The following is a 27,474-nucleotide window of genomic DNA, read 5'->3' as shown; positions in this document are numbered from 1 at the left end:
GCTCCAACATCAGCAGGGTTAAGAGTGGTTACTCCTACAAATCGTCACTTAGAATCTGGCCAAGGGAGGTTGTGACCACCTGCCAAAGAACACGTCCCAGGAACAGAAACGGGGACTTGTGGGATTCGGGGTCTACACTTGCAAACAGCAAGGATGCTTTACAGGGGCAGAAGCTCGGTGCTCTGCCTTCACCCAGGAGTTTAGTTTAAAAAAGGTGTGGCGGGTACGGAGTTGGCAAAGGGATGGACGGAATGTGCCAGAATGTTTGTCATCCCACAGCACCATCCCTCGACACTGTTCTCCGACAGCAAAGAAGCCAGAAACGCACGTGCTGGATGTCCTTCCTTGGAGGGCTGTGGGTTAGAACCTGCCGGCCAGGTTTGCAAAGCAGAGAGGAGGCCACAGTTCACCGTACGTGGCCCAGCGCACATGCAGACCTGGGGTCCGGACAGCCTCACGGGGGCCCTGACGGCTGCTGGCTTTGCGGCTGCCACCTGAGACAGACGGTCAGACAGCTGCAGCGGCACAGGGAGCCCTGGAGAAGCGCAGACCGTGGCTCTCTGGGCTGGACTGAGGTGGCTGCACCCTGTCCCTCACCCCTCCGGCTCTCCCTGCTCCTGCATGGGACTCTCCTTACCCTGACACGTGCCCGGGCTCCTGCTCTCCCAGCCACGTGCTGCCCGGCGCCCACGTCTGCCTGGCGTACCTCCCAGGAGCTGTTCCTCCTGACCCTTCCCATGGGACCTGGATCGTCCAACCTCACTCCCAGCTCCGGGGATGAGGCCAGACTGGCCCAAGCTCGCTCTCTGTGTCCCGGTGGTTGCTCAGGACTGGACACCTACACAGCTTGGCCAGTGAGTACAGACGGTGGCAGGGTCCCGGCCACAGTGACAGTTTTCAAGAGTTCTCTGGGTGACATGGGGTGAAAAGCACCCCTGCCCCTGGACGCTGTGTCATGGCGGGGGGGGGGGGGGGCACCAAACTGCCGTGGCCACTTGATTTCGGGATGGGACCCAGCCTGAGGTTCACACCGACTCAGGAACAGCAAATCAGAAAACCGCAGAGAAACGGAATTGGATCCCTGATCAAACAGACCCTGGAAACCACCCTACCTTTGGATTTTCAATTTCCATGCAGGTAAATAAAGCCTGTGCGGACCGGGTTTCTGGATGTCGCCCAAAGCATCTTGACCTGTAAGTGCTTTCACAGAACCCCTTTACTTGTGGATTTCCTGGCTAAATGTATTAACATCTGTTTCTTCTCACTGAAAGTCCAAATTTTCAACAGAGCTGTACGCGTAAGAACGATCGCTTCATTCCACTTGTTCCTCTCTTGGCTGGTGTAAACCACCAGGTTCTCCGTGTACTGCAAGATCGACTTTAAGAACCTGTTTTAATAAAAAGAAATGAACTCCTTTATTCTATCATAGAATGCCCCAATGATTTAAATGCACTCTCTTCCTTTTGGGATCCAAACTATTGGCCTTAATTTCTGTCTGCAAACTCGAGAGAGAGAAGTACATGCAGAACGGAAACAGGAGCACAGGAGTCAGAGGGAGATGCCAAGACGCCTCCCGATTGGAGAGGGGGCTGGACTCCCGCGAGTTTTACACACCCGGGGGCCTTTTCAAACTTACTCTCAGCTCCAGTGAAATGGTTTTAGGAGACAGAACTGAGTTCCAGAAAGGGTGTTAGAGTCCACATGGATTAAACGCCACGTGATAAACACACACGCACGTAACGGGGAACAGGCGAGCCCCGGGGCCCCGCGTGCGGGCTGCTCTCAGTCCTGGGCTCCTGTGCACCCGGTGCCTGCCCTCGCGACGAGCCCTATAGCTGCACCGCCTCGTGGGACACCTTCTGCCGTGGCAGCACTGCTGACGTGCGTTCACCAAACCGTCCACATCCCTCCTCCCGACTGAGAGGAATCAGTCACGCTTGTATTTTCCAAGTTCTCTCCAGTCTGCCAAGTAGTCTAAGATGTTCTCCAGAGTCTAACTCCAAGTATTTTCAAACTTGGAAGTTAAAAGAATAATGCACTAAAAATCCACAGATGCTTCGTCTAGAGAGTGGTTCTCAGTTGGGGAGGACACCGTATCTGGGGATGTCTACACCACTTATGGCTATCCCGGGGCGCCGCTCCCACCCTGCGTATCCACACAGCCACCGCAGAGGACCCCCCAGCCCAGAGCATCAGCAGTGCTAAAGCCACCAGTCATTAACATTCTGCAAGTTCGCTGCCCTTATTCCCACTTGGGTTCCATGATTCTTTAAGAAAACGTCGGTCATGTTTTCATGATTTTTTTTTTTTTTTATTTTTTAAGTTTAGTTATTTACTCTGAAAGAGACAGAGAGGCAGAACAAGCAGAGGAGAGGCAGACAGAGAGGAGAACAGAAGATCCGAAGCAGGCTCCACGCTGACAGCAGAGCGCCCGACGTGGGGCTCGAACTCACGAACCGTGAGATCATGACCTGGGCCGCGGTCGCACGCTCAACCGAGCCACCCAGGCACCCCTCATATCCGTCGTAAACACGAGGTACGTGTTACCTCCAAACTAGCAGCAATACCCGTCCCTGGGTGGTGTCGCTACACAGAGTGAGGAATTCTGAAAGCACTCACAAGTGCGTCACATAAATTTTCTGAAGTGAGCCTACACGGTGTTAGTTTGAAACGTTCACAAACTTGCCCCAAAGTCCACAGAGAAAAATGGCGGAGAGCCAACCAAGACTGGGGGGTTTCAAAAAAAATTTATCAAGGAAAATAACCAATAGAAGTGAAAATTGCTGACAATTACCAACACATAGTTTCATTTCTCATAGGCAGGACATACTTACTTTAGATACTGTTGATATTCGCAAGTATTTTTTCCACGAACCACATGAATGTTGACCAATTCCAGCGCAATCAGCAGTAAAATCAGGTAAAGCACAGGAGACAGAAGCTTAATACTAAAAACAGACAACAGTTAAAATTTGACAAACGAAAGTATTTTTCACTTTCATGAATGCAAACCCTTTTTCAATATTTTTTTCTTTTCAAGGGAACTGAAATGCAAACTTCTCAAGAGGAGGCTGCCTCTGTGGCAGTTTCCCCGTGTGCCCCCCCCCACCCCTTTGCTGCCGCCACCTGCCCGCCCCGCCCCCCCCTCAGGAGCAGCCTCTCAGGAGGCTGGTCCCCAGCAGGACGGTGCCCAGCTGCCCAGGAGCAGGACTTGCTAGCAGGCTCCACACCCCGTGCTTCCACCGGCCCTGAGTCTCTGTGCCACCAGCCAGCATCTTACTTCTAGTCTGATGTTTGGCAAAGGACTCTCACAAGAATAAATACGCCTATGGCTGTAACGTGAAGACATGTGCAACGTCTCCAGGACTCAAAGATACTACAATCAAAGTAAGATACTATCTCGCCCGTGAGACTGGAAGAGCATTTTCTCAAATACACCACTTGGGGAAGGATGTACATATAACAGCCACCTTACGGACTGCTGCTAAGAGTGTAACTGCGTGTTACCTTTCAGAAGCAGCCGGGGAACACCTGTTAAAAGTGTTCGAGACACAGACGCCACTCAACCCAAAGCTCTAGTAATCTGTCCAAAATTGTAATTTCCTAAGGATGGAACACTTCCTGAAATACACACAGGTGAAGACACCAGAAGGCAGACGCACCCAGGTTGACCTGCTGTTAATATTTAAAATCCGAATATTCTTTCGGGTCGGTAACACCCATATTCTCATATGCCCAAATTGCAATAGTGTTTAAAATCACATGTGCCGGAACTTTCTGAAAAAGCATCAGAACCGCATCCCGAGAGAACTCCTGCCCAACAGGGACCCGGGACGGCGAGCCACACACCTACTCAGCATGTGCAGATACGTCTGTCTCTGCCGGGAGCGCAGCCTCCGTTCCACCCACTGCTGCTGTCTGAGCTCCGCGGAGGCAGCGACCTGGCTGGACACGCGGGCACAGTGTGCTGTGATGTTTCGGAGGACAGTGAGCACTTCCAGAACGGTTCTGGGACAGAACAGAGTTGGCACGGGGGTGCCGCAGAGTTCACGGATCACCTGGGGCCACCTGGGGATTAGAGCGTGAGTTCTCATGGGGCACGTGCGCCGCCCGGGCTCCCTGGAAGGTCAGCTTCCGGAGAGCGTGGCCAGTCGTGCACTGTGCCTAGGCCAACATGACACATGGCAGGCGACACACATGCTGGACTGGGGGGGGACGGGGCACAGGGCCGGCTCGTCAGGCACAGCGCACGCGCACAAGCCCGTCGAGGCTCATCTCCCCGCTCCCCTGGCGGCACAACCACCGTGGGATCTGATGCCGCCACAAGCTCGCCCAGTTGGAGACACACACAACGGCGGAGTCTGTGACCACGATTCAACAACTCCCAGACGCTTACTTCTCAGCAGGAAGGCTGTCCAAGCCCCTAGCGACACGGTGATCCTCAGGCAGGTGGTGACACAGCTCAGACATGATTTCTGTAAGTAAAGAGTTGCAGGCATCGGTCTCAGAATGACCTTCTAATCTGAAAGACAGAATATTTAAAGATACAGGACGACGATTAAATGCCAATCGGTGCCCATGCGCGATGATTATTTCAGTGGTTCACTGAGCAAAGCACTTCATCTGCAACTTAGTTTCCCCAGACATCAAAGAAAACAGGCTCCGTCGAGGCAGTGGTACGAGCACAGGACGACTGCTCACAAAAGGGACAGGTCACCCATGCGTCCTCCAGGAGAACCTGGGACCTGCTACATCCTGACTCCAAGCGACCTCTCCACCCCCGGCTCTCTCCTCAGCTTCAGACCCCGCTTCTCACCACCAAGTCTCGCTAGTGGACACCACCCTCCTCCCTCACCGCCCGGCCCGGCCCCCTCCCCCCACCCCCGTGCAGAGACCGAGGCTCACTCTGACCCGCCCCGCACTCGGTCGTTCCCCCTCCCCCCACGTCACCCCCCCCCCAGCACTCGGTCATCGTCCCCTCCACCCACCCCCGCACTCGGTGATCCCCCGAGCACACACACCCCACCTCCCCACCCCCTCCCCGCACTCGGCCAGCACACCTCTCGAGGCTGGCGTTCGCCGGGGCCCCAGGATGGAACTCACCTGGCAGCCTCCTCGGCTTCTGTGGGCAAAGACAGGAGGGGCCAAGCCCCGAGGCTCTTCTCACAGCTCAGCACCTGCAAGGAAAATACCCTATTGCCCTTAAAGCTTTTATAGAACGGCCTGGAAAACACGTTTGCAAACTGCTACAGACGTAGCAACCAACAGCGTTCCGGAAGATGCATGTTGGTAAAACTGTTACAGATCTTACATTTTAAAACTAGATGGCAGGGCTTGGCTATTCAATAGAATCAGATAAGGGAAGGCCGGTGAAGTCAACAGGGGATTGGAAGGTAGTTAACACCTGGACTAGCTGTAAAACTTATCCCCAAGTCTTTTGGCGCCTCTCGTTTGAGAGCCGAGGTCGACAATTCTCCTCCATCGCCGAGTCAGGACTCGCTGTAGTGGGTGGCCTTCACCCAGACAACACAGCAGAAGTTAGGCTGTGTGACTCTGGACGACAGGTCACAGAGGGCTGGGCCTCTCCTGGGGAAGCCAGCAATCGGGAAGCCCTGCACCAACTTCTCATCCCCTCACACGGAACACCGAGCCAGCGGAGCCCAGACTTCTGATGCATGAAAGTGGGAGCATGTTAAACACTGCTGTTGACACCACTGAATGTGGGTAATTTATGCGGCAATAATAAGCAAGCAATGACCCTACAAGGGACAGGATACAAGACTGCCTAATGAAAAATGGATAAACAACGGACAGCAGGAATAAGAGGCTGCAGGAAAGGGTGATCATCTGAAACACCCACTGTGGGGCACGGAGGGGCCACGGAAGCAGCAGCCAAGGAGCAAGGGGGCCTCGTGGGGCTGGAGATTCAGCCGCGGAGGTCCACGGACAAAGCCTGCCTTCCTGAGGCCTCTCCTCCTTCCGGGACCTCCCTCCCTCCTGTCTCTGCGTGTGGAGTCCTGCAGGCAGCTTCTGGTGGCCTCCCTGCCAGCGACTCTTGTTGGGAAGCTCAGAGCCACGACGGGCAGGCTAAGTGGGCGGTGCGGCTATGTCAGCCCGATGTCTCGCTGCCAAACTAGAACCCACCGGACCCAGCTATTCGGGCTGAATTCTCTCACATGGCCCCAGCATGGTAGAACACCCCTCACGTCGACTGCCAACAACCCCTCGGAAGTGACACTATTTTTCTTGGGACGTCATAAATCGGTGGACAGAGTTCCCTCCAGCTGCCACTGCAAATCTCTCTCTAAACCCCTTACGTGCGGATTTTATAGCTTCCGTTGAGAGGCCAATCTCACCGATGAATTTCTAAGTTAGCAACTGTCACGATCATGATGTTCTCGGAGGCGACCCCGTTCTTGCCCCTCGTGCCACATTCCTATCCCCCTACGTGTGCCTGAAGTAAAGTGCCGAAGCCAGTTTCCACACTGGAACTTCCTGGCAGAACCGCTCTCAGGTTTGTGCTTTGCTTGCTTTAATTTAGGAGCGGACAAAAGCTGGTCTTATGTGGTTAAAGGAACATGGCCATTCTTCGCCACCGACGGACAAAGAGCGTCAGTGGTCCTGAGTCAAAGGCAATAATAATGACAAGAGCCCACCAGGGCCCCACGATGATCCAACCACCACGCATCAGGTACTAAAAACACCTGAAGAAACAAACGCTCCAATGACTTAAACTGCCGGAAGCGGAACAGGAGGTTCAGAGGACGGAGCCACCTGGGGCCCACAAAGGCTCCGCTGCAGGGGCCCGCGCGTGCGCCCCTCCCGGAGGCCTGCGCGCGACTCACCTGTTTTCTCAGCTGAGACACCGGGTGGACGTGAGCACGGTAGTTTTCGGCGAGACCGACCAGTGACCTTATCGCCGCCTTTTCCTGGTTCAGAGAAAACAGACCGCGGTTAGGATGACGTCTGGTCAGGCCTGTACTTTTCTTCTACCGAATGCTAATCACACGGGAGTCCCAATTTCCCATTACCTTCCTTCACAGAATCCCACTCAGCTGTAACAGAGCAAGGCTCTTCATTAAAACAGGTTCGAGGCAGCAAACCATAACCAACACGATTTTTTTAAATGAAGCCAATTAACAATGATAAATAACAAAGGCCATGTCTGCCCTTTGTTCACGATCAAGGACGCTAGAAATAAGTGAGAAAGAAGAAAACGATTCCAGACAAACAACTGGGAACGTAAGAACTTCTCGTAAGAAACCAGAATGAGAATCTAGACATTAAAAATCAGTACAACCAAAAGTTATATCACTATGAATACTTAATTACTAAACACATAAACATTGAAGAAAATAGTAAAATGACATTATTTACGGCTGACGTAACCGTGTAACCTGAAACTCCAAGCTGGCTGGCTAAAAACCATCAGAAACAAGTCAGTGAATCGCCTGCTGACTAATTTAACACACCAATAATCAATGAACAGCTTCCCCGCACAGAAGCTCTAACTACCCAGAATTCTCAACGGCACAAAGCAGGTCGCCAAGTAGCCAGACGTAAGTTACGTGAAGAAATACGCTGACCCTGTCATTCGCTCAAAGACCCAAGTCCTACACGCAGCTGATGGAGTTCTGGGCCACGTGCACAAGACCCACGGACAGCCACGATTCCCACGTGGAAAGATCAGTGATGAGCCACAGAGGCCCTGGGGCCCGGCAGTTGCCAGAGCACACGGCTTCTCCTCAGAGGGGACGCGGCAGCGGGAGGGCGGTGGACGCGAGGAGGGGGCGTGTGGAGGATCGCTCTGGCAGCCGTGCAGACAAGAGAACAGAGGGGCCATCGCGGGGAGGGCAGGTGGAGGGTAGGCGGGGGGTGGGGGAGCAGCTCAGCCCAGCAGGTGCACACGGTGCAGGGAGAAACGCGTCAGGACATACACTAGGGTGGAGGACGGAACACGGCGTGCGGTCATGCAGAGAGAGGACTCTGGCCTTGGGATGGCACTGCCACTCGGGGGAGGCTCGGGGAGGGGAGGCTGAGAACGTGGAGACACCGCGTTGGGGAATAATGTTCACTATTATAAAAAAACATCAAATATCCCTACGTTAACCCATCATCTCATTCCTGTTTGTTGCCTGGTTAGTCTTAGGCTTTGTGTTTATTGTGTAATTACACAAGTTTGGCTGCAATACTAAGTAGAGAGGAGGCAGGGAAACTCTACAAGGTAAGACAGATGGGAAAGTAACCCTACAGATGCTCAGCTCCATCACGAAGGTCAGTACAGATACACCCCGAGCACCCAAGACCAAGGCCACTGCACACAGCACAGAGATGCCGTCTCCTAAATGCTGCTGGGCCACCTTGGAAGTGACTTGTCAAAGAAAAAGGGCCAAGAAAACAAAAAACAAAAATAAGTAAATCTAGATTCTCTCACTCCCAGATGAAGTAAGTTCCAGCTGGATCAAAAGACCTACATGGGGGGGGGGGGGGGCTGTAAAGTTACTAGGGAAATGCGTAAATATGTTTATAATTTTGGAAAGCAAAGGATTTTTTAAGAATAATTCCAAATGCATAAGCCAAAATGAAAAAAACCTCAAAACTGAAGTAGGCAGCAACAGGCACACTGGAGAAGGCGCACACGGCTAATAAACCAGTGGGGAGAAGCACAAAGTGGAAAAAAACATTAACAGTTCACAAAAGAACTACACACTTCCAACAGCCACAAGAAAAGATAGCCAAGTCACCCCCAAAATACAAGAAGATAAAAACAAAGTCTCGCCAGTACCTTCTGCTTCAGAACTTCACTTTCATAAAGTCACTTACACAAGTGTCCAAATGAACAGTCTCCTTCAGACATTATAATTAGGAGCGTTCCCCACGAGGGAAAATTAGAATTCAGCCGTCAGTGAAGGACGACTTACGTAAATAAGGGCATACTGATACAAATGGAATGTCAAGTCGCAGATAAAAATAAGGTAACACACTGTTCGTGAAAATGCTAGCTACGGAACAGAACGTGTCTGCACAACGAGCCACGCTGCTGTGCTCGTGGAAAGACACAGACAGCACGTGCTAACAGTGGTCCCCTCAGGAGAAGGTCTGCCTCAGTGCCTTCTCACGTCAGTCTTTCCATCTTGGTGGAACTTTTCAGACAATTTTTACAGTAACTGTTACATGTATGATTTGAAACAGGATTAAAATAAGAATAACCCAAATTGTTTTAAAATAAGAATTATAGTTTATTGATAGATGCAAATATTCTGCCCCATCGATTTGAGTCGTTTGTAAAATTTTCTGATTTAGTTAATCCCATTTACACTTGTCTGGTTTGTAGTATCTGTGAAGCATACATTTTTTTTTAACGTGCATCCAAGTTAGTTAGCATACAGTGCAATAATGATTTCGGGAGTAAATCCCAGTGATTCATCCCCTATGTGTAACACCCCGTGCTCATCCCAAGTGCCCTCCTTAATGCCCATCCCCCATCTAGCCCATCCCCCCCACCCACTCCCAGCAATCCTGTTTGTTCCCTATATTTAAGAGTCTCTTCTGTTTTGTCCCCCTTCCTGTTTTTATATTATTTTTGTTTCCCTTTCCTCGTGTTCGTCTGTTCTGTGTCTTAAAGCCCTCATGAGTGAAGTCGTATGATATTTGTCTTTCTCTGACTGATTTCGCTTAGCATAATACCCTCCGGTTCCATCCACGTAGTTGCAAATGGCTAGACTTCATTCTTTTTGGTGGCTGAGTAATTTTCCATTGTACATACACACTCCACATTTATCCGTTGAAAATACGTTTTTAAGAACTAGGTTAAATTACTTTAGATGACATGATGCTCACCTACTTGTTGCGGCAAACGCATGCGCAACTGTAATCAGGTCACAAGTGTCGGTTCTGCTGGAGGCATACTGTAACTCAGACGCGTTTCCACAAAAGATGATTAAGGCCGAATGACGTGTGAGAACAAAGTACTCTTTCACAGCCGAGTAACCGCGAATCTCCCGGTTTTCTCCCTGTACGTTACCTTAAGCACTGACAACAGGCCTTCGTCGACGAATCGGAGTAAAAGCACAGTGGAAAATGCAAGCAATTGGTTCGCCGCTTCTTTTGGAAATTCGGGGAAGTTGATCTCCCCGTGGCTCAGATGGTCTCTTACACGAGGACCCTCCTGATGGTTCAGGAAATCCCAAAGAAACTCCTTCGGGAAAATGAACAGAAGAGACTTTGTCGGCTTTCTCAACCAAGGGAAGGAAAGCGCCGAGGCCCTGGACGGACCATCCTGACGGTCACGGAGCAGCAGCGCTGGCTTGCAGAGACAAGAAAACCGAGCTTCCAGACCGGAGTCCTCGCTAGTGGTGCCCAGGTACGTGCGGGCCTCCGGCTGGGGGCCCCCAGGCCTCTAACTCTGCCCGCGGCCCGGCTGCCTGGCCATAGCGACAAGAGGCCAGCTCCAGCGCCGTAGGCCCTCCCCCCCACCCCGCGTCTCACTCCTGTCGGCCCTGAGCCAAGGGGCTGAGGCGTCCACACCTGGAAGCGAATTTGCCTTCCACAGAGCAAGCACCACTGTCCCCCCGTGAATACAGCCCCCACTGCCCCCCTGCCTGGGGCCGCTCCCTCCCAGCACCCTCTCTCCCATCATGGCCTCCTCCTCCATGAAGCCTGATTAAGACAGCAGCTTCTTTCTCAATAGCACCGGCGGGGGCGGGGACACAGAAAGACAAAAAACTGCCAGTGGACGGAAGAGTCACAAAGATTGAGGATGGAAACAAATGGCGGATAAACTAGCTCAATCATCCTAATGTCCTGACGGCAGAAATGACGCCCCGAGAGCACACAGAGTCTCACTAATGTCCCACAGGGACTAGAATCCAGGCTGCAAAACTCTCAGTTAAAGGAACAAATACAGGGGCGCCCAGTGGCTCAGTCGGTTAAGCGTCCGACTTCAGCTCAGATCAGGATCTCACAGTTCGTGGGTTCGAGCCCCACGCTGGGCTCTGCGCTGGCAGCAGAGTGGGTCCTCTGTCTCCCACTCTCTCTGCCTCTCCCTTGCTTGCACTCTCTCTTTCTCAAACATAAACAAACATTTTTTAAGTTAAAAAAAGGAATAAAAAATTCTACTTACAGTCCAAAGTAGCTACTATAGTATCTTCATAAAGAAAAAAAAAAAAAAAAGAAATTGGTAACAGGAAATGGCTCTACATAATTCTCTGTCCTCTTCCAACATGCACACTCGCACACTCACTAGTCACACCTGACTTCTGCCGCTGTTCACAAGGCAAACCTGGCTCCCCCAGCAGCCCACACCACACAACAGACCCAAATATACTTTGGAAAGCGGGTCTTAGATAACCAGCCAGAAGCCAGGCCCCGGAGCTGCAGTCACAGCCTAGCAAGTGTCTGTGACACGTGTCAAGTTGACACAGCGCGGGAGTGGCTCAGAAGCACTTTGGGGAGCACGTCACAGGTCAAAATTAACTTCACTTTGGAGAAGTGCTAATCACACCCATAAATATAAGAATATTGGATCAGAAAAGGCCTAGAATTTTACCATTGCAGGCTCTCCAAGGAAAAGAGGAAGTTGATTGAGTTTACCATCATTCAAGTGCTTTGCCAATATCTAAAAGACCAAAAATAAATATATGGATTAATTAGTACACACACACACACACAGTACCTTCAGCATCCAAGGAGATGTATCGTTGGTACGACATGCTACGTAAGCACAAAGCAAGTTAAATGTAACAAGGACAGTCTTAAAAACATGGCAGCCACCCGTTAAAGAAAGCTTTTCTTAACCAGTATAATGACTTTAGGAATAGATATGAATGTATATATATCTTAACTGTGTGAGTACATGCGTGTTTACGTGTATTTATATGCATATGTGTGATAACATATATATGTGATGCATGTATTTATACATGTGTGTACATCTATGTGTATTTGTATGTATGGGTACATGTGTATGTGTTTTGTACGTACATGTGTTGATATGTATTTACATGTACATGCGTATGTCTACATGTGTGTTTATGTATTTGTGTATATATGAGCACATGTGTTTGCATTTATCTGTATATGTTCATACAGATCTATGTACATACGTATATGCACGTGTGTACCTGTGTTTATAAATGTGTCTGTGTGTATGTGTATACTTCTATGTGTGTGTGTGTTTATGTATATTTATGTGTGTTCACGTTGCATTCATATGCATAAGTGTGCGTACATGTGGATGTGTACAGAAGCATCCATCAGAATTACTTCAAAGGCCACTTCTTAATTCACCAGACTTTGGAACCCAGCCACCCAATCCGCTCCTATATAGGACCTAATCCTATACAGATAGGACTACACTATCTATTTCAATCTTCACAGTATCAAATGCATCATATATTTAAACCACAGCAAATTATTTACCTAATGGAATAAAGTTTGCAGGTAAACTGGCACACAGTTTAATCCCACCCACCCATTCACTTAAGGAATCTAAGAGTTCTCTTAAAGGCGAAGTAATCTGAACACTCAAATCTCTCCACACTCTCCCTTTGTTTCCTCCTGTAGGCTAACTCTGAATCATACTTCTAGCTAGATAACAATCATTTGCTACCCACACAAAACCCTCTATACTATAAAGTGATAAAAGGTATTTTCAATGGTAATTTTTACTATTCCAGATTTTCACATTCAGAATCACACATCCAAGTCACAGAATAAATGCCTAAGTGTATATTGTACACACACAGAGGTAGTTCACTTATATTTCATTTGCAAAATAAGCAAGTGTCAATCTTAAATCTAAAGTGTAACCTCCAGGGGCACCTGGGTGACTCAGTCGGTTGAGCGACTGACTTGGCTCAGGTCATGATCTCGTGGTTTGTGCATTCAAGCCCCGCGTCGGGCTCTGTGCTTACAACAGCTCAGAGTCTGAAGCCTGCTTTGCATTCTGGGTCTCCCTCTCTATCTCTCTCTCTGCCCCTCCCCTGCTCACGTTCTCTCTTTCAAAAATAAACATAATAAATAAACAAGTAAATCAATAAATGAATAAATAAGTAAATAAATAAAACCTCCAAATAATTACAGAATATAATATTAATATCTCTTGACATTTTCCAATATGTGTCCTTCTATAACTCGAGAAACAAGGTTAATGATACTGGATCTCAAAATCAGTCTGGAAGACTATACTTAACTCTATAATAAGGGTGATGTGGCTTTTTTTTTTTGGCATATATGACTACCAACATTTTCCTGTGTAACAGACAATAATGTTTTATTTGTTTCAAGATATCCTGTAAGTTTACTTACTTCATCGAAGGTGGTATAAAGAGCTGTTGACTTGAGAAAAGGAAAGAAAAGAAATAATTAAAGCAAAATGTGAGTACAGTAACGTTATTCAAAGCAGGAAAAAAATTCCAGTACATGGCCACAAACACGAAAACTTCTTCCAAAAATTATCTGGCAACGCTCTGGGTAGAATGTCCTATGCAACGTAACAGCACGAAAGGCTGTCCTGTATGACGTAACAGCTTGAGAGGCACGACGTAACAGCTTGAGAGGCACGGGGCCACGTGAAGACACCACTCCCACAGCACTCTGGGTCAGAAACCTCCCGTCGCCTCACAAAGCACGACTCACACACACGATCTCGGCCGGTGGCTCGTCTTCGCGGGCAGGAGAGCACAACTCAACGTGCCCTCCAACGAGCAGCCGTGTTTTGCGTGCTTCCTGGTGTAACCACTACTGTTTACACGCACAGGCTCCGGAGCCGCTGCCCCAACACATAAGCCCAGCTTCCACCCTCCCCGGAAGGGAAGCCCAGGGCACCTCCACACGTGGGCTTCTCTGCAAATCGGGACATGAGCAACTCCTGTCTCAAAAGGCTGCTGGGGAATTCGGGAAGATTTTACACACGCTGTGATGCAATCGGTATCTTGTGGGAACCAGCTCTCAAGAAAAGTGTCTCATCTCTTAACGCTTATTAATGTATTTCCAATCTAACATTATGAAATTACCTCCGACGTTTATGATATAGAGGATTACGAAGTCTGTATCCTTCACTCCCAAACCTATACCACTGACCCTAAAATTTCTCTAAGCGCTCTTCTAAACATCCGACTGCCTACTCAAGACCCCCCAACCACTTCCTCATAAAAGCTGAACTGCTCATTTATCCCCATAAACTGCACACATTAACTTCTACCTTGTTTTACAGAATTGGTACAAATGGCTTACCTGTCACCCCTAAACACGTAAGCTTCTTAGAAGACACAAAGTCTCACTCATTTTCTTCCTATCTGCCACCACTCTCAGAGACCTTATGCTATAAGTATTCAGTAAATAATAGCGTGTGCACAGCACTTTATGGCTTTATAGAGTCTTTTCACGTGTGCATTGCCTTATGAACAAACTGATGCTATGTTTATTCTGAACAAGAGCCTGGGCGACAATTTAAGATATTCTTTGATCAATTACTTCCTCCATGGAAACAGTCTTCTTTTTATTTGTGTGGTCAAATAACAATAGCCGGACGTGTTTAAACCGCATAGCGGTGAGCACACTGCCATGAAGAAAGCCCAGCGGTGCTCAAGTGAGAGCTCTGACAAACGGGGGTTCTAGCTCTTTCTTCCAGAAGGCAGATGCCCCACAACAGTGCCCGGCACTGCCCTGGGCAGAGCCAACGTGAAAGGCACCGGGCATGGGCACCAGGAGCACAAATGTGAACCTTCCGCTCCTGAGGAACCTGCACCAGAAACTGTACACAAATGCACAGAAGGCAAAGCAGAACAGCCTCGAGATAAAACAGAAACAGGACGCAGAGGAGCGAAGCTGGAGAGTCTGCGTGGATGAGGCTCTGGGGGTCACTGATGCGGCCTGAAGTGGTCAGGCAGGGGACAGTGGGCACAGCCCTAGGAGAGACACACATGTTCCGGAACCGGGGAGAGGCCTCGATTAAGCCGGAAGAACTGGGACAGGAGACAAGCCACGGGAACGCTGGGCCGCACGGAGGCCCCAGCACGCCACACAGGAGGACGACACTCGCTGCAGGCACCGGGGTGCCGCTAACAAGTTTTATGCAGATGAGACCATAAAAGACAGAAGAATATTCATCAGTGTGTAAAACAACTTGCGGTAGGGTGAGAGAAGGATCAGAGTCGTAAAGAGCACTGGGAGGGGAGCCAGACGAGGCCTCAGCACTGGAAAGGAGGGACCCAGGAGGAATCAGGGGCAGGACAGACGGGCAGGGCTGGGAACTGAGTGGCCGGGGTGGTGCGGAAGGCCACTGCGAAGTGACCAAGCGAAGGAGGACAACAGGGAATACCAGAGAACAAATCTGTGGGAGAGAAAACAAGCTTTTCAGAAGTATGGTAGTTTGAGACGCTGGGGAAAACCCCTACAAAAGCGTTTGGTGAACACGTGTACACCTGACCCGGGAAGTAGGGCAGAGCGCTTCCTTGGGGGGCACTGCGGCCCATGCTAGAAACTTCCGTCCTGGCACTGCTCTGGCTACATCCACAATGCTGTGTATGCTGGCTTTCATTTTCATTAGATCCAAAGTATTCTCTAATCGTTCTTCCCGCAGAGGTAAGGCAGCTGAAGACGTGGCAGTAAGATCTCCCAGGGGGCAAATGCGGGAGCACTACGCTGAGAACAGAATTTTGACAGATGTTTCTAGAAAGGGGCAAAATGGAGGAAGCTGAGCTGGTCAAAGAAAGAAGAGGCCAGGTCCAGCGGCCCCTGCCGCTGGCCCCCAATACAGACCCCTCCTTTCCTCTACCCTCCGCATCCTCTGACGGTCAACGGGGCATGTGGCCACCCAGAAACCTCTCCAAGCCACCGCCCAGAGGAAGCGGTGTCCTTGAACGGCCACGCTGTAGGCCACGGACCACCTCATGGGGTTACAATGGTACACCAATAATAACGGCTATGGGGACAAGGTAAGTGGTTTCTACTTCTCTGACACCGAGTTTAAAATACTTGGGAATACTACTATCAAAAACGATCACAGATAATCCTAAGTCCTCTAAAATCGTTATAACAGGAAGCCACAAAAAATGGCACTCAAGCCTTCCAAAGAGAATTCTTAGCTAAAAAATTCGTTTCATGGTGAACAAAAAGAAGAGATTCAAAACGTCAACAAGTCCAGAAAACGGGCAAAACAGCAGCAACCACCCCCATGGATCACCGAAGCACAGGTACCTCAGCCGTCAGAAGTCTCTGTGGACACTTGTTAACGACAGCAAACACTCTCCTGAGTCCCATCTCCAGCTGCGGCAGTAACAGCACGGCACAGTCAGCAAACCTGCAGACAGAAGTAACCAAGCAAATCCCGGAGCTTTAAAAGCAAACACGGGCGCCAACCCCAAGTGACGCCGCTTTATTCCAGAGGTCACCCTCGTGTGCTCAAAGCCTGGAGGGCAGAGGACACGCTAAAGCGAGCAATAAAACCGAAACGCAGTCTCATTTGCCTGGTGATTTTAAACTCATTTCCGCTGTTTTTGTGTATCAGAGGAAACACGTTTAGAAGCTTCAGGAGAATGACATGTCATCACGGGTCGGCCTGATTCTTCCCATCACTGGTAAGAAACACTCAAGTACCAGGATTTCAGGGGTTCTCGGGGTACAAGTACCAGGATTTTGGGGGGTTCTCGGGGTACATATGAACACACAATGACAGAACCGGAGGGAAGCAGAGGTCATGCCTCCGGAGCGCTTCTGCCCCGCCTTCAGGAAACAGCCTGGCTTCTCCCCTCCCTTGTCTCCAGCAGGGGACCCACAAGAGGCCCTCCCAGAGTGAGAACTCCGTCGACTCTGAACAAGAACTGTCTTTGTCGACTGTTCCAAAAGGACAACACGAGGCGTTTAACACCCAATCACAGCTACCTTTTCGCTCACTGTGAGAGGATATCTTGTGCTCGACCCTCCTGGAGGAAGCCCCACCTCTCTTCCATTCCAGCAGCAGAAAACATGGACAGTAAAGGGTTTTAAGAGGGACCAGCCTCCTGACTATCAAGAACCTCTGAGTCCGCACCCTCAGTTAGTTACCTGTGTTTCTCGAACCTGATTAACGCCTCTTCCCAGTACGGCAACATGATTTTTAATATAAAAGTGGATTTCTTCATCACTTCTTCTAACACTGGAAGTACCTCAGAAGTCATATCTGCAAAATAACAAACATGTATTTTTACATGTTTATTTAGAGAGACCTGGAAAGAGAACATGCACACAGGAGGGGCAGAAGGAGAGACGGAGGGAGAGAGGGAGAGGCGGAGAGGGGGAGTGGGGGAGTGGGGGAGTGGGGGAGTGGGGGAGAGGGGGAGAGGGGGAGAGGGGGAGAGGGAACCCCTAGCAGGCTCCACACTGTCAGCACAGAGCCCAACAGGAGGCCCGATCCCAAGACCGTGAGATCCCGACTTAAGCCAAGATAGAGCCAGTCGTTTGACCGACTGAGCCACCCAGGCCCTAAGAGAAAAGTATTTTTAAGTACTGTCACACTCATCAACTGAAGAGACACAGAACCAGACCGTGGAAGGATGCCCATGACCGACCTGTCCGGGCTGATAAAGCAGGCCTGGGGCAGCGGCACACGCCGTCCAAGAGTGAGACCGGCAGACTGGAGCCCGGCTGTGGGTGGCCGCGGACACCCTGGGGCAAGGGCACAGGGACAAGGGTCCCCTTGGCGTTTCAGGCTACGACGACTTTTGAGCAGAAGAGTTCAGGGCGGACCAGCTGACCACGCTTGACCGAGAAAAGTGAAATACATTTTCGGAAGACAGAAGAACAGGAGTGGACTATGCATGACGAGGACACGTAGGCTCGTCCTTGGGAACAAATGTGCCCTCTGGTGGGATGCTGATGGGGGGGAGGGGGTGTCTGCACCTCCCCATCTATTTTGTTCTAAACTCAAAACCGTTCCACAACTAAAGTCTCAAGAAGTACACGCGATCGGCAGTCAGCAGAGGACCCAGCAGTCCACGGCACCAAAGGCGCGGACCGGACCCCCGGACCCAGGACTGCAGAGATCGGGGCTGCGCCCCGTGACGCGCGTCAGAGACCCCGCTGCCACACCCCTACAGCCCCGGGGAGGGGGGAGGAACGGGCTTGGAGCAAACACATGTTTAACTGTGCTTTCCAGGTTTTGTGTCCCCTGCCCCCATTAATTTGGTAAACGGCTCTGCCACAGAAAAAAGAAGACGGAGGAGGCCATCTATGCTGTTGGCCTTTTTGGCATAATGAGCACGCGCACACAGGCACAAGAGCTAAAAGGAGAAGGGAATGCACGTTTCAAAACGGTCCTGAGCCACCTGTGCATCAACACGCCCGGAGGATAAACTCATAATTGACTCACGCAGCCACGACTCTCACAGCCTCCCCACCACAACCCATGGAAAGAGGGAAGGTTTCTTGTTTGTTTTTGAATTAGACATCCATTTCATGGTTCCATTGGCACATTTTTTTTTTTTTTAGTGTTTATTTATTCATTTACTTATTTTGAGAGAGACAGAGAACGAGCAGGGGAGGGGCAGAGAGAGAAGGGAGAGAATCCCAAGCAGGTTCCGCACTGTCAGCGCGGAGCTAATGCAGGGCTCCGTCGCTAACTGTGATTCATGACCTGAGCTGAAATCAAGAGTCGGATCCCGACTGAGTCCCCAGGTACCCAGGGAAGGTTTTACGTAGCAAATTTAAGAGGTTCTTCATGCAACTTTTGAAGGCATCTCGCCTCTGGAGCATAACAGTCCACCTACAGGGTTCAAGTCCCAGTGCTACTTAATGACCTTATACATATCTGTACGAAGAAGACACATCCAGGACAAATGGGGAGCGTAGTACTTGCCTGGGAAAACGGCCAAATCCTCAAGGTCTGGAAGAGCTCTGAAAGGTCGGTGCACCAATGCGAATTTAGTTTGTCGCAAGTAACTCTTTAGCAGCTGACCCAAGCCCGCTGTCAACAGCGTCATCATCGAACAGTATCTAGTGTGCAACACCATAGCATGTTAGAAAATGAACCGCCATCCACATAAAGAGCTCTACTGTCAAAGAACAAGCTTAAAATTAAGAAAGCAAGCCATCATTAAATCGCAGGGAGGTCCCCCTCGCGGGAGGGATTAACCTAATGCAATGGCGGGAGGCGGGGTGGGGGGGGGAGCTAAAGCCTGGCAGACTCGGGAGCCACCCTCCAGGAGGCCGAGCACCCCACCGCTTCCGTCAGGCCCACCCTCAGAACTGCCCTTGGGGTGGATGGCAGCGGAGTCCCAACCCCGTCACCACCCCAGGTGTTCATCCGCCCCGTTTTATCTTCAAATTCCCGCTTCAAAACTCTCATCTTTTCCAAAATACACTCACGGGAAATTCAAGACAAACAAACTCTTAGTGCACTAAAGGAGCGAGAAAATGACTTCATCAGCAACGTACTTCGGAGGGACTTCGTGAGGGGACGCAAACCCATGCCACAGGATGTTACGCAGATTGAGCCCGCGTGGAGATCCAAGGAAGACTTTCAGTACATCCATCTGACCAGGTTAGGAACAGCAGATTACTGAATGGTTGCATAACTACTGGACAAACCAATATAACATACAGTGGGAAGAGGTTTGCTTTCTTCTTGAGAACAGACCCAGGGCTTTGGCTAAACAGAAGTAGCAGTAACAGTAGTAACACGCAAACATTTACTGGGCGTGTAAGACATCAGACACATTTTGTGCGTATTTATTGCTCATTCACACTCCCAACAACCTCTGGGAAGGCACGACTGTTATTCCCACTCTGCAAATGAGAAGTACAGCATAGAGAGGTGAAACCAAGGCCTCGGGGAACCCAGAACTATAAAGGGGGATGGGATCTGTCCCAGGCTCCGCAGCTTTCCTACTGGACATCGAGCCTGCCTCCTATCTAGACCAAATAAAACCACCCGGTGAACAGAAACCTCACAGAAAGTAGCGTGTGTTCGCGCGGTAAACTCCAGGAAGCAGACCCCGTGAGGGGGCCAGACGACTGAGGCTCCCATCCCAGGCCTCCCCGACTTCACTGTCTGACCTGAAGCCTCACCTGCCTCTGTCCCTCCGCGCATACGGTCAAGATGCCCCTGACGGGGTTCCTGCTCATCAGAATGCAAGAGCCACACACGTCTGTGGGCTGCCTCTGGGCTTGGAACGCCACGCTTGGGAACAGAGTCAGGAAAAAGGGAAGATATGCAGACACTCAACTCAAAAGCGGGCCACGCGAGAAAGAAGAGTGAGCATCCAGAAGACTCGGGAAAGGACTGAAAGCCTCCTGGCGGAGGAGGAAACAGACCCACCGTCACGTTCTCTCAAAGGCAGGGTGAGCCGGAGAGTTATAAAGAGGGGTTCGCCCGCAAACTGGCTCTTCCGTGCAACTCCAGACACCTCCTGCTCACATTGGTCCTTACTCCTTTAATATTCGTATCTAATATCGGTAATCACGATGATATGCATTTCACTACATTCGTTTTTAACTTAATACTGACTTTAGTGAATTGTTCACACCACCTGGGCCATCAGAAACACACAAGCCAACGAGCCGGTGGACCCTCAAGGCGCTGGGCGTGGCTGCAGGCAGGAAAGGCCACCGGCACCCAGGCAGACAAGGACACAGCCCCAGACCATGGGATCTGTTTCAGAACTCAGTGTAACAACAAGACTTTTATACTTTTCTTTACCTCACATTCTCCACTAAAGAAAATGATCTTTCAGCGACAAGGAACCACTGTAAAGTGGGAGAGCTTTACTGAAAAGATTTCTTACCCCCAAAATAATGTATTAGAGCTTGTAACATGTTACAGGATCACTTTAAACACCTTCCAGGCTTGGCGGGCTCCACTTTCTGCGGGACGCTACCCTGCCTCTCCCCTTCACCCTGACCCTGCCTCATCAGTTGCCTAACGGTTACTCATTAGTCTTAAACGACTTGGGTCACATGGCCTGCAGAAGATTCTGAAAAAGTAAATAGCTCTGCATGTTTTTCAGTTGGCACCTAATTTTTTTTCACCCTGAAGTCTGAGCAGTTGCAAAGGGTCCAAATTCCCACACATTAAAAATACTGAGATTTTAGGATAAGAGTATATCACTCTTTAAATGGTTACAATTGTATTCTAGAATAAGTTACTGTAATTCTTAATATAAAATGAATGAAAGCAATAGAGTTCCAGCTGTCCACCTGGTGGCCCCACGGCTCACGACACCAGAGGCACCACACTGCAGGTTGTCAGCCCGAGGACAATACCGCCCAGCTCAGCAACTATGGCTCATCGACCAGAGGCTATTCTACCGCACTGAGACTCAGGCTGAGAGAGAGGTGGAAAAGTGGCCGGAAAAGTGGCAATTTTGAAAGGGGCGGTGGGAAAGGAACGTACGATTTAATCATTGACGTAATTTTTTCCTAATGCAGCATCAATTTTTAAGGCACAAAACTGTAGCTAACACGAACTGTTTTGTGTTGTGCCTACTCTCCCAGTTTTAGAAGAACAAACTTACCGCAGACTGCCCAAAGACCTGAGCAAGCTCCTTAGATGCAAGCAGATCTCTTAAAAGAAAAGGACATTCCTTCCCATTCAGTAAAAATACCTAAAAATCAAACAAGGATTGTATTACAGTCCCACTAGGAGACAAAAAATGTGAAGAAAAAACTCACCCAAAAGTCACTGATTGTGCAAATGAGGGGAGAAAAGCACTGAAGACATCAATGTTTGATTCCATAATCATTCAAAAAGAAAAGTATTAAAACTCTGTGTCATGGGGCACCTGGGGCTCAGTCGGTTAGGCATCCGACCTCAGCTCAGGTCACGGTCTCAAGGTTTGTGAGTTCGAGCCCCACGTGGGGCTCTGTGTTGACAGCCTGGAGCCTAGAGCCTGCTTTGGATTCTGCGTCTCCCTCTGTCTGCCCCTCCCCCAGTCATGTTCGTGCTCACTCTCTCTCTCTCTCTCTCTCTCACTCTCAAAATAAATAAATAAACATCTGTGTTAAATGATTACATTTAATAGAAAACCAGTAATTAAAGTCAAGAAATCTAAATACAGCTGTAAAAGTTTTATGTTCATTCAGATACTTTACTAAACCAACAAAGAAAGACTTCTCACACTTACATCACCCAAAGCCCGTTCTAGACACGCTGTCAGTTTCATTAAGCTAAGAGAAATAGCAGGAGACTGAAGGCTTTCCAAAGCATCAAGTATTTCAGGAAATAACTGTTGAGAGTAGGACGTGCATTAGAATTAGTGCTCAACAAGAAATATTACTCAAAGTAACAATGGTATTAATGAAATTCAAACTTCTAAAGGTTTCACCTGGTATATTTTTATGACTTTTTTGGTATAGGTACACATTTTCTACATATACAGTTGAACCCTGAACACGGGGTTTGAACTCCACAGGTCCACTTAGATGTGGATTTTTTTTTTCCATAAATATAGTACAGTATTGTAAGTGTGTTTTTTTCTTCATGATTTTCTTGGTAACTTTTCTCTAACTTACTTTGTTGTAAGAATACAGTATATAAATCATAAAACATACAAAACATGTGGTAATTGACTGCTTATGTTACCAGCAAGGCTTCTGGTCAAGAGTAGGCTGTTAGTAGTTAAGTTTTGAGGGAGTCAAAAGTTACATGCAGATTTTCAACTGGACAGGGGGTGACCACCCCTACGCCCGTGGTGTTCAAGACTCAACTACAATAATATCTAAAAGATCAAAAAAATGTTTAATACGTTAGAAGTTTTTCAAAAGTTTTTTCTTCAATGTTTATCGAAAGCAATAAATCTGTCACAAAAAGTCAAATATCTTGACCTAAACCTTACTTCCTATTTTGATTAGTTCTTAAAAAAAACCCAAAAACAAAACGTGTCCCTTAAGAGCCAAGAAAAGGGGAGAAGCAGTGACCCATCTACTCCACATCAGAAAACTCTAAGTATTTTAGAACTAGACCTTGTAGACCTACTGCTCTGTTGTGGACATTTCATGTGCCAGCTGGAATGGCTGGTTTGAACCAACCAAGAAACCAACCCAAACTGCGTGGCCCCAAACTACCCCTCCCCTCTTTGATTCAGCCTCAACAAACCAAGCATCCCCACCCCATTTCCTTGTCCCACTGTCTCAACACCACCTTACTGTCTGTCCACAAGGTCTTTTGTTCTGGAGCGGTCCATTCTCGTCTGTCCCAGGACCAGCACCCATGTGCCTAACTACCTCCCCAGCCCCAACACGGATAATGCATCCAAAAACTTCCTTTGTTCACAGGATGTGCTTCTCAGCTCAGGCCAAGTTTTCCCTTTTCACAGGTGGAGGCTAGAGGATGAGGGGACCCCTTTAAAGTTAGCAGGTAATGAGGGCCTCTAAGTAGACTCTGTGAAGTCTTCTATTTCTAACGACTGTTTGTAAGCCAAACCTCTGGAAAAGCTGTCCACTGCAGCCACGGTGTATAACAGATTTCAAACTGCTCCTTGGTCAGAGATAACAAATGTGAGTGGACGGCCTCACACACAGGGCCCAGCAGCCTCACACTTCCTGGGTAATCCAGACTCTGGGCTTCAAGGAGAAGGAAACAAGTGTTAGTATCACAGCTTCACATTCTGTGATGAAAATGCCTAAATTATCGGGGCGCCTGGGTGGCTCCGTTGGTTAAGTGTCCGACTCTTGATTTCAGCTCAGGCCACGATCTCACAATACAGGCGTTCGAGCCCCACCTCGGGCTCAATGCTCATGGCGTGGAACCTACTTGGGATTCTCTCTCCCCCCTCTCTCTGCCCCTACTCTTTTCTCTCTCAAAACAAATAAATAACCTTAAAAAATTAAAAAAGAAAATGCCTAAATCATCAAAGAAAAAACGTTTTTATTATGAAGTTTCCACAAAATCAACAACCAGTTTATAATTAAACTTACAATAAAGATACTCAGTTGTTGCTGGAAATAAGTTACATAGCACTTATCTGATAATAAAAGAAAAATACACTGTCAGTAGGGTTTAGGGAAATTTTACAGGCAAGACACATTCAATGGAACAGTACGGACAGATGCCTGGGGCACAGAGAACATACAGACCTGATTCTGTATAAATCACGCAGTCTGTGATTGTCTTCCAGCATACTTCACCCCTCTGAGTTACAATGCTATTGATATCACAAGTTTCTCTGACTTCAAACCCAAATTTACAGATCATATCATAGACTGAGGGAGAAAGACAAGTGGCAATAGGATCTTCTAATAGCATCTGAAATACAAAGAAGACACTATTTAACAAGTAAAAATGGAGTATCAATTATATATTCAAGTCACGAGGAAATCCTATTCTCTATCCAGGTATAGCTACTGTTAACATACTTTCTGGCTATGGTGAGAGCTGTATCATTAAACATGATTAAATATTTTTTTAATGTTTATTTATTCTTTCAGAGAGAGAGAGCGAGCGAGCACACGCACGTGAGCAAGGGAGGGGCAGAAAGAGAGGGAGACACAGAATCCGAAGCAGGCTCCAGGCTCGGAGCTGTCAGCGCAGAGCCCGACGTGTGGTTCGAAGTCACAGACCATGCCATCATGACCTGAGCCTGAGCTGAAGCCAAAGCTGAAGCCGGACACTTAACCAACCGAGCCACCCAAGCACCCCAAAATGTGATAAAATATTAATTAAAGATAGTTTACATACATGTTTTCAAATAAATGTTGAAGGTTTGAAATTATTAATAATATTTAAGACATGAGTTTACAAAGCTCAGCACATCTGCCTTCCTATACTATCTCACAGCTATCAAAATGAGCAATTTTTTTCAATGGGGAATGGAAAGGCAGAAAATCAAGCATAATGAACTAAATCACAAGTAAAAAGCTTGCCTCTGACTCTTTATATGGTGTAAAAAGCAGCAAACCACACTGGTTTTCCATGAGGGAGCAAATAAAATCAAAATCCTCAGCATTATCCCCACATTACACTAACATCATTCTATAAACCTGCAAAGGAGTCACACTCTGCGGCTAAAATTATTCTGGGGTCTTTATTTGATGCATCAAGTTAAGGGGTGTCTGTCCTAACATCGGGGATTAAGCCCTGGCACTCCCTAGACTGGACGCCGGCCCCTATCCAGTGTCGCCCGTTCGCCCCACCTGCTCCCCAGTTTCACCTCCCACTCTCAGCCCCACCTGTCAACCCATCTTCCACAGGCCCTAGCAATTCGGGTATCGCCCAAGAAACGTGCACCAAATAACCAGTGATGCCATGACCCTACACACCACACTCTACTCAGCCAATGAGGGATGACAGGCACCGCAAGACAGGACCAAGAGGGGACCTGCTCCCACAGCCTGGGCCTTCCTGTCCACTTTCTGTTCCTTTGAGCTTCTCCGAGGCAGTGGCAGCGCCTCCTGCTCCAGCAGCTGGATCCGGTCTGAGGTTCTCCCGGCGCCTGTGGGCCCAGCTGCATCACCGTTCCCCCAGCAGACCACCACCACCTGTCCAGTATCTGCTCGTCAAAGGTCCGCTTCCCAGAATTGCCAGACCCTCCAAGTAGCTGAGAGGCACCCCCTCTTCCTTAGAGATCCAAGCTTCACTAGGTGGGACCTTCCTCCCAGCTCCCAAGTTTTAAAATTCCAACACTTCCCTTAGTTCTCAGAGTGCAACAGGTAGTGACTGCTTCCCGTGGTTACCACCTCCACAATTCTTTTAGAGATCTCTCTTTATTCTTTTTATAACAATTCTATACCTTGTTAACTCTTTATTAAATACTCTTAGTTCAAAAACTAGTGTGGTTTGTCACCTAAATGATACGGAAATAAAACCCTAAAGAATTACTTTCGTATGAAAAAGGACTCCTTGCATTTTTAAAAAGCATTTGAAATCTAAAGGAATGAGCTATAAAGTTCTGGAGTGACAAGTAGCAGACAAATATTTTGCACAAGAGCCCATCTACTCCACCGCTGCAGGCCCTGGATGGCAACAGAAGTCTTAAGAAATATCTTCTCTTCTGGCTGTAGTCACCCGATCAACGTACCTGCCCCAGACTGTCGTATCCTACAGCACCAAGGTCAGGTCTTCTACGAGTCGTACCCCCAGGACACAGCATGGCCCCTGGGCACCGCAAACGTACACAAACAGTTAACTGAACGAGGGCTCATCCTACGTGGAGTCTACCTGGGCTCATCTTCAAGTTCCTACAACCTTCAGCTTTTGGGAATAACAATATCCTACCCCCTACCAAGACACAATTATAGAAGTTGGCTTTTATGTTAACTTTCAAGCACATACTCTCTTGTACAATTAAGGACCTCACGTTAATTAAGAAACAAAAATCCCACTTCAAATCAAAGAAATATTACATACTGCCATATTTTGTCACTTGTGACAATTAAATACATTTTCCTGTATATTACAGTTACAAACAAGCCTGTCCTCCCATTAGAAGCCAGAAACCCTGCATGTGTGCGTGTGCGTGCACCCATACCATTACTCTTGGAAACATCAGTGTCTTGTCCAGAGCAAGTATGGGGTAGCGCAAATGGCCTATGCTCAGGGGCTAGAAAGACTTAAATTTGGATTCCTCCTTACTCGTCCCTCTTGCCTTGAAAACGTTAGTATTCTGGGCCTCCGTTCTAACTGTAAATGGTGCAGGGTATTATCATCTTCCGCGCTGCAGTAATTAGAGATAATACTTGAAAAGTGTCTAGCACATTGTACTCAAAAAGTAGCTATCGCTAAAAGTGATGATAGATGTTTTATATTTCACTGCAGGAGGGCAGAAAACAAAACCCTGTGGGGCAACCCCATACAATCCGTGCTACAGCCATTGAGACCTTTGTGATTTATTTAATGTCACCAAAACGGCCTAAAAACGTGGAATTTCAATTTCAAGTATCCACTGCAAGGGTAATTACTACACAGCGCTTCCCATATTACTTCGTGCACTACACAAACCTCCTTTAGGGCATGGAGACCAGTCTGAACACACACAAGTTATGGGCGTGTGCTGCTTGCACGACCCTGGCTCCAGGCATCCATAAAATGGTGGCTGTTGCTGACTCGGAGCCTGTGAGTCCCCGCGCGCGAGAATACTACATTATTTCTTACACTATCTACTCGCGAATTTCAGCCTGGGACCTGCAAGGTGCGCCCCTGGAACAACTGGGGGTCGAGGCGGCGCTCAGAAGAACGAGGGCAAGGGGTGCGTCTTCGGGGTCAGAGTCGGGTGCCCATCTTCTGTCTGGTCGCGGACGAGGGGCGGGCAAGGCCGACCTGCTTCCGCGGCGGCGCGCGCGCAGACCCGCCGGAGCCCCGGGGACGCCGGCCGAGGGCGCGCCCCGCCACGGCCCACTCAGCCAGATGGGTACCGCCGACGCTGTACCTCCTCCTGCCCGCACCGCGGCGGGCACAGGGCACGCCCACAGCGCGCTCGGGGGCGCACCTGCACCTCACCTCTCCCCGCCCCGCTCCTCCTCCAGGACTTCCGGCTCCTGTCGGCCGGCGCCGCCAGATGACGC

General features: G+C 49.0%; 1 protein-coding gene across 11 annotated transcripts in view; it reads right to left on the bottom strand.

Moving 5' to 3' along the window:
• The window catches only part of ERMARD (ER membrane associated RNA degradation), a 43,374-nt gene extending 15,909 nt beyond the window's left edge, over window positions 1–27,465 (bottom strand). Inside the window, exons 1-19 of one of the 11 annotated variants that reach the window (XM_025912873.2) lie at window positions 27,065–27,457; window positions 25,992–26,068; window positions 24,052–24,220; window positions 23,399–23,538; window positions 22,101–22,202; window positions 21,492–21,581; window positions 19,414–19,511; window positions 18,836–18,972; window positions 17,047–17,161; window positions 16,201–16,303; window positions 13,309–13,338; window positions 11,549–11,617; window positions 10,025–10,198; window positions 6,846–6,929; window positions 5,104–5,177; window positions 4,397–4,522; window positions 3,850–4,068; window positions 2,835–2,948; window positions 1,199–1,387 (exon numbers count right to left, since the gene is read on the bottom strand). In XM_025912873.2, the coding sequence (XP_025768658.2) occupies window positions 1,204–1,387; window positions 2,835–2,948; window positions 3,850–4,068; window positions 4,397–4,522; window positions 5,104–5,177; window positions 6,846–6,929; window positions 10,025–10,198; window positions 11,549–11,617; window positions 13,309–13,338; window positions 16,201–16,303; window positions 17,047–17,161; window positions 18,836–18,972; window positions 19,414–19,511; window positions 21,492–21,581; window positions 22,101–22,202; window positions 23,399–23,538; window positions 24,052–24,220; window positions 25,992–26,063 (2,100 nt within the window). In that variant the 5' untranslated portion in view covers window positions 26,064–26,068; window positions 27,065–27,457 and the 3' untranslated portion in view covers window positions 1,199–1,203. The other 10 variants (XM_086708340.1, XM_086708338.1, XM_086708339.1 and 7 more) reach the window with 10 other exon arrangements.
• Between the last annotated feature and the right edge of the window lie 9 nt (window positions 27,466–27,474).

Source organism: Puma concolor, chromosome B2 (genome assembly GCF_028749965.1).
Source record: "Puma concolor isolate L17-30 chromosome B2, mPumCon1.1.hap2, whole genome shotgun sequence".
NCBI classification, from domain to species: Eukaryota; Metazoa; Chordata; class Mammalia; order Carnivora; family Felidae; genus Puma; species Puma concolor.
The sequence above is the reverse complement of the archived record's forward strand: the minus strand, read 5'-3'. Positions and strand labels throughout refer to the sequence as shown.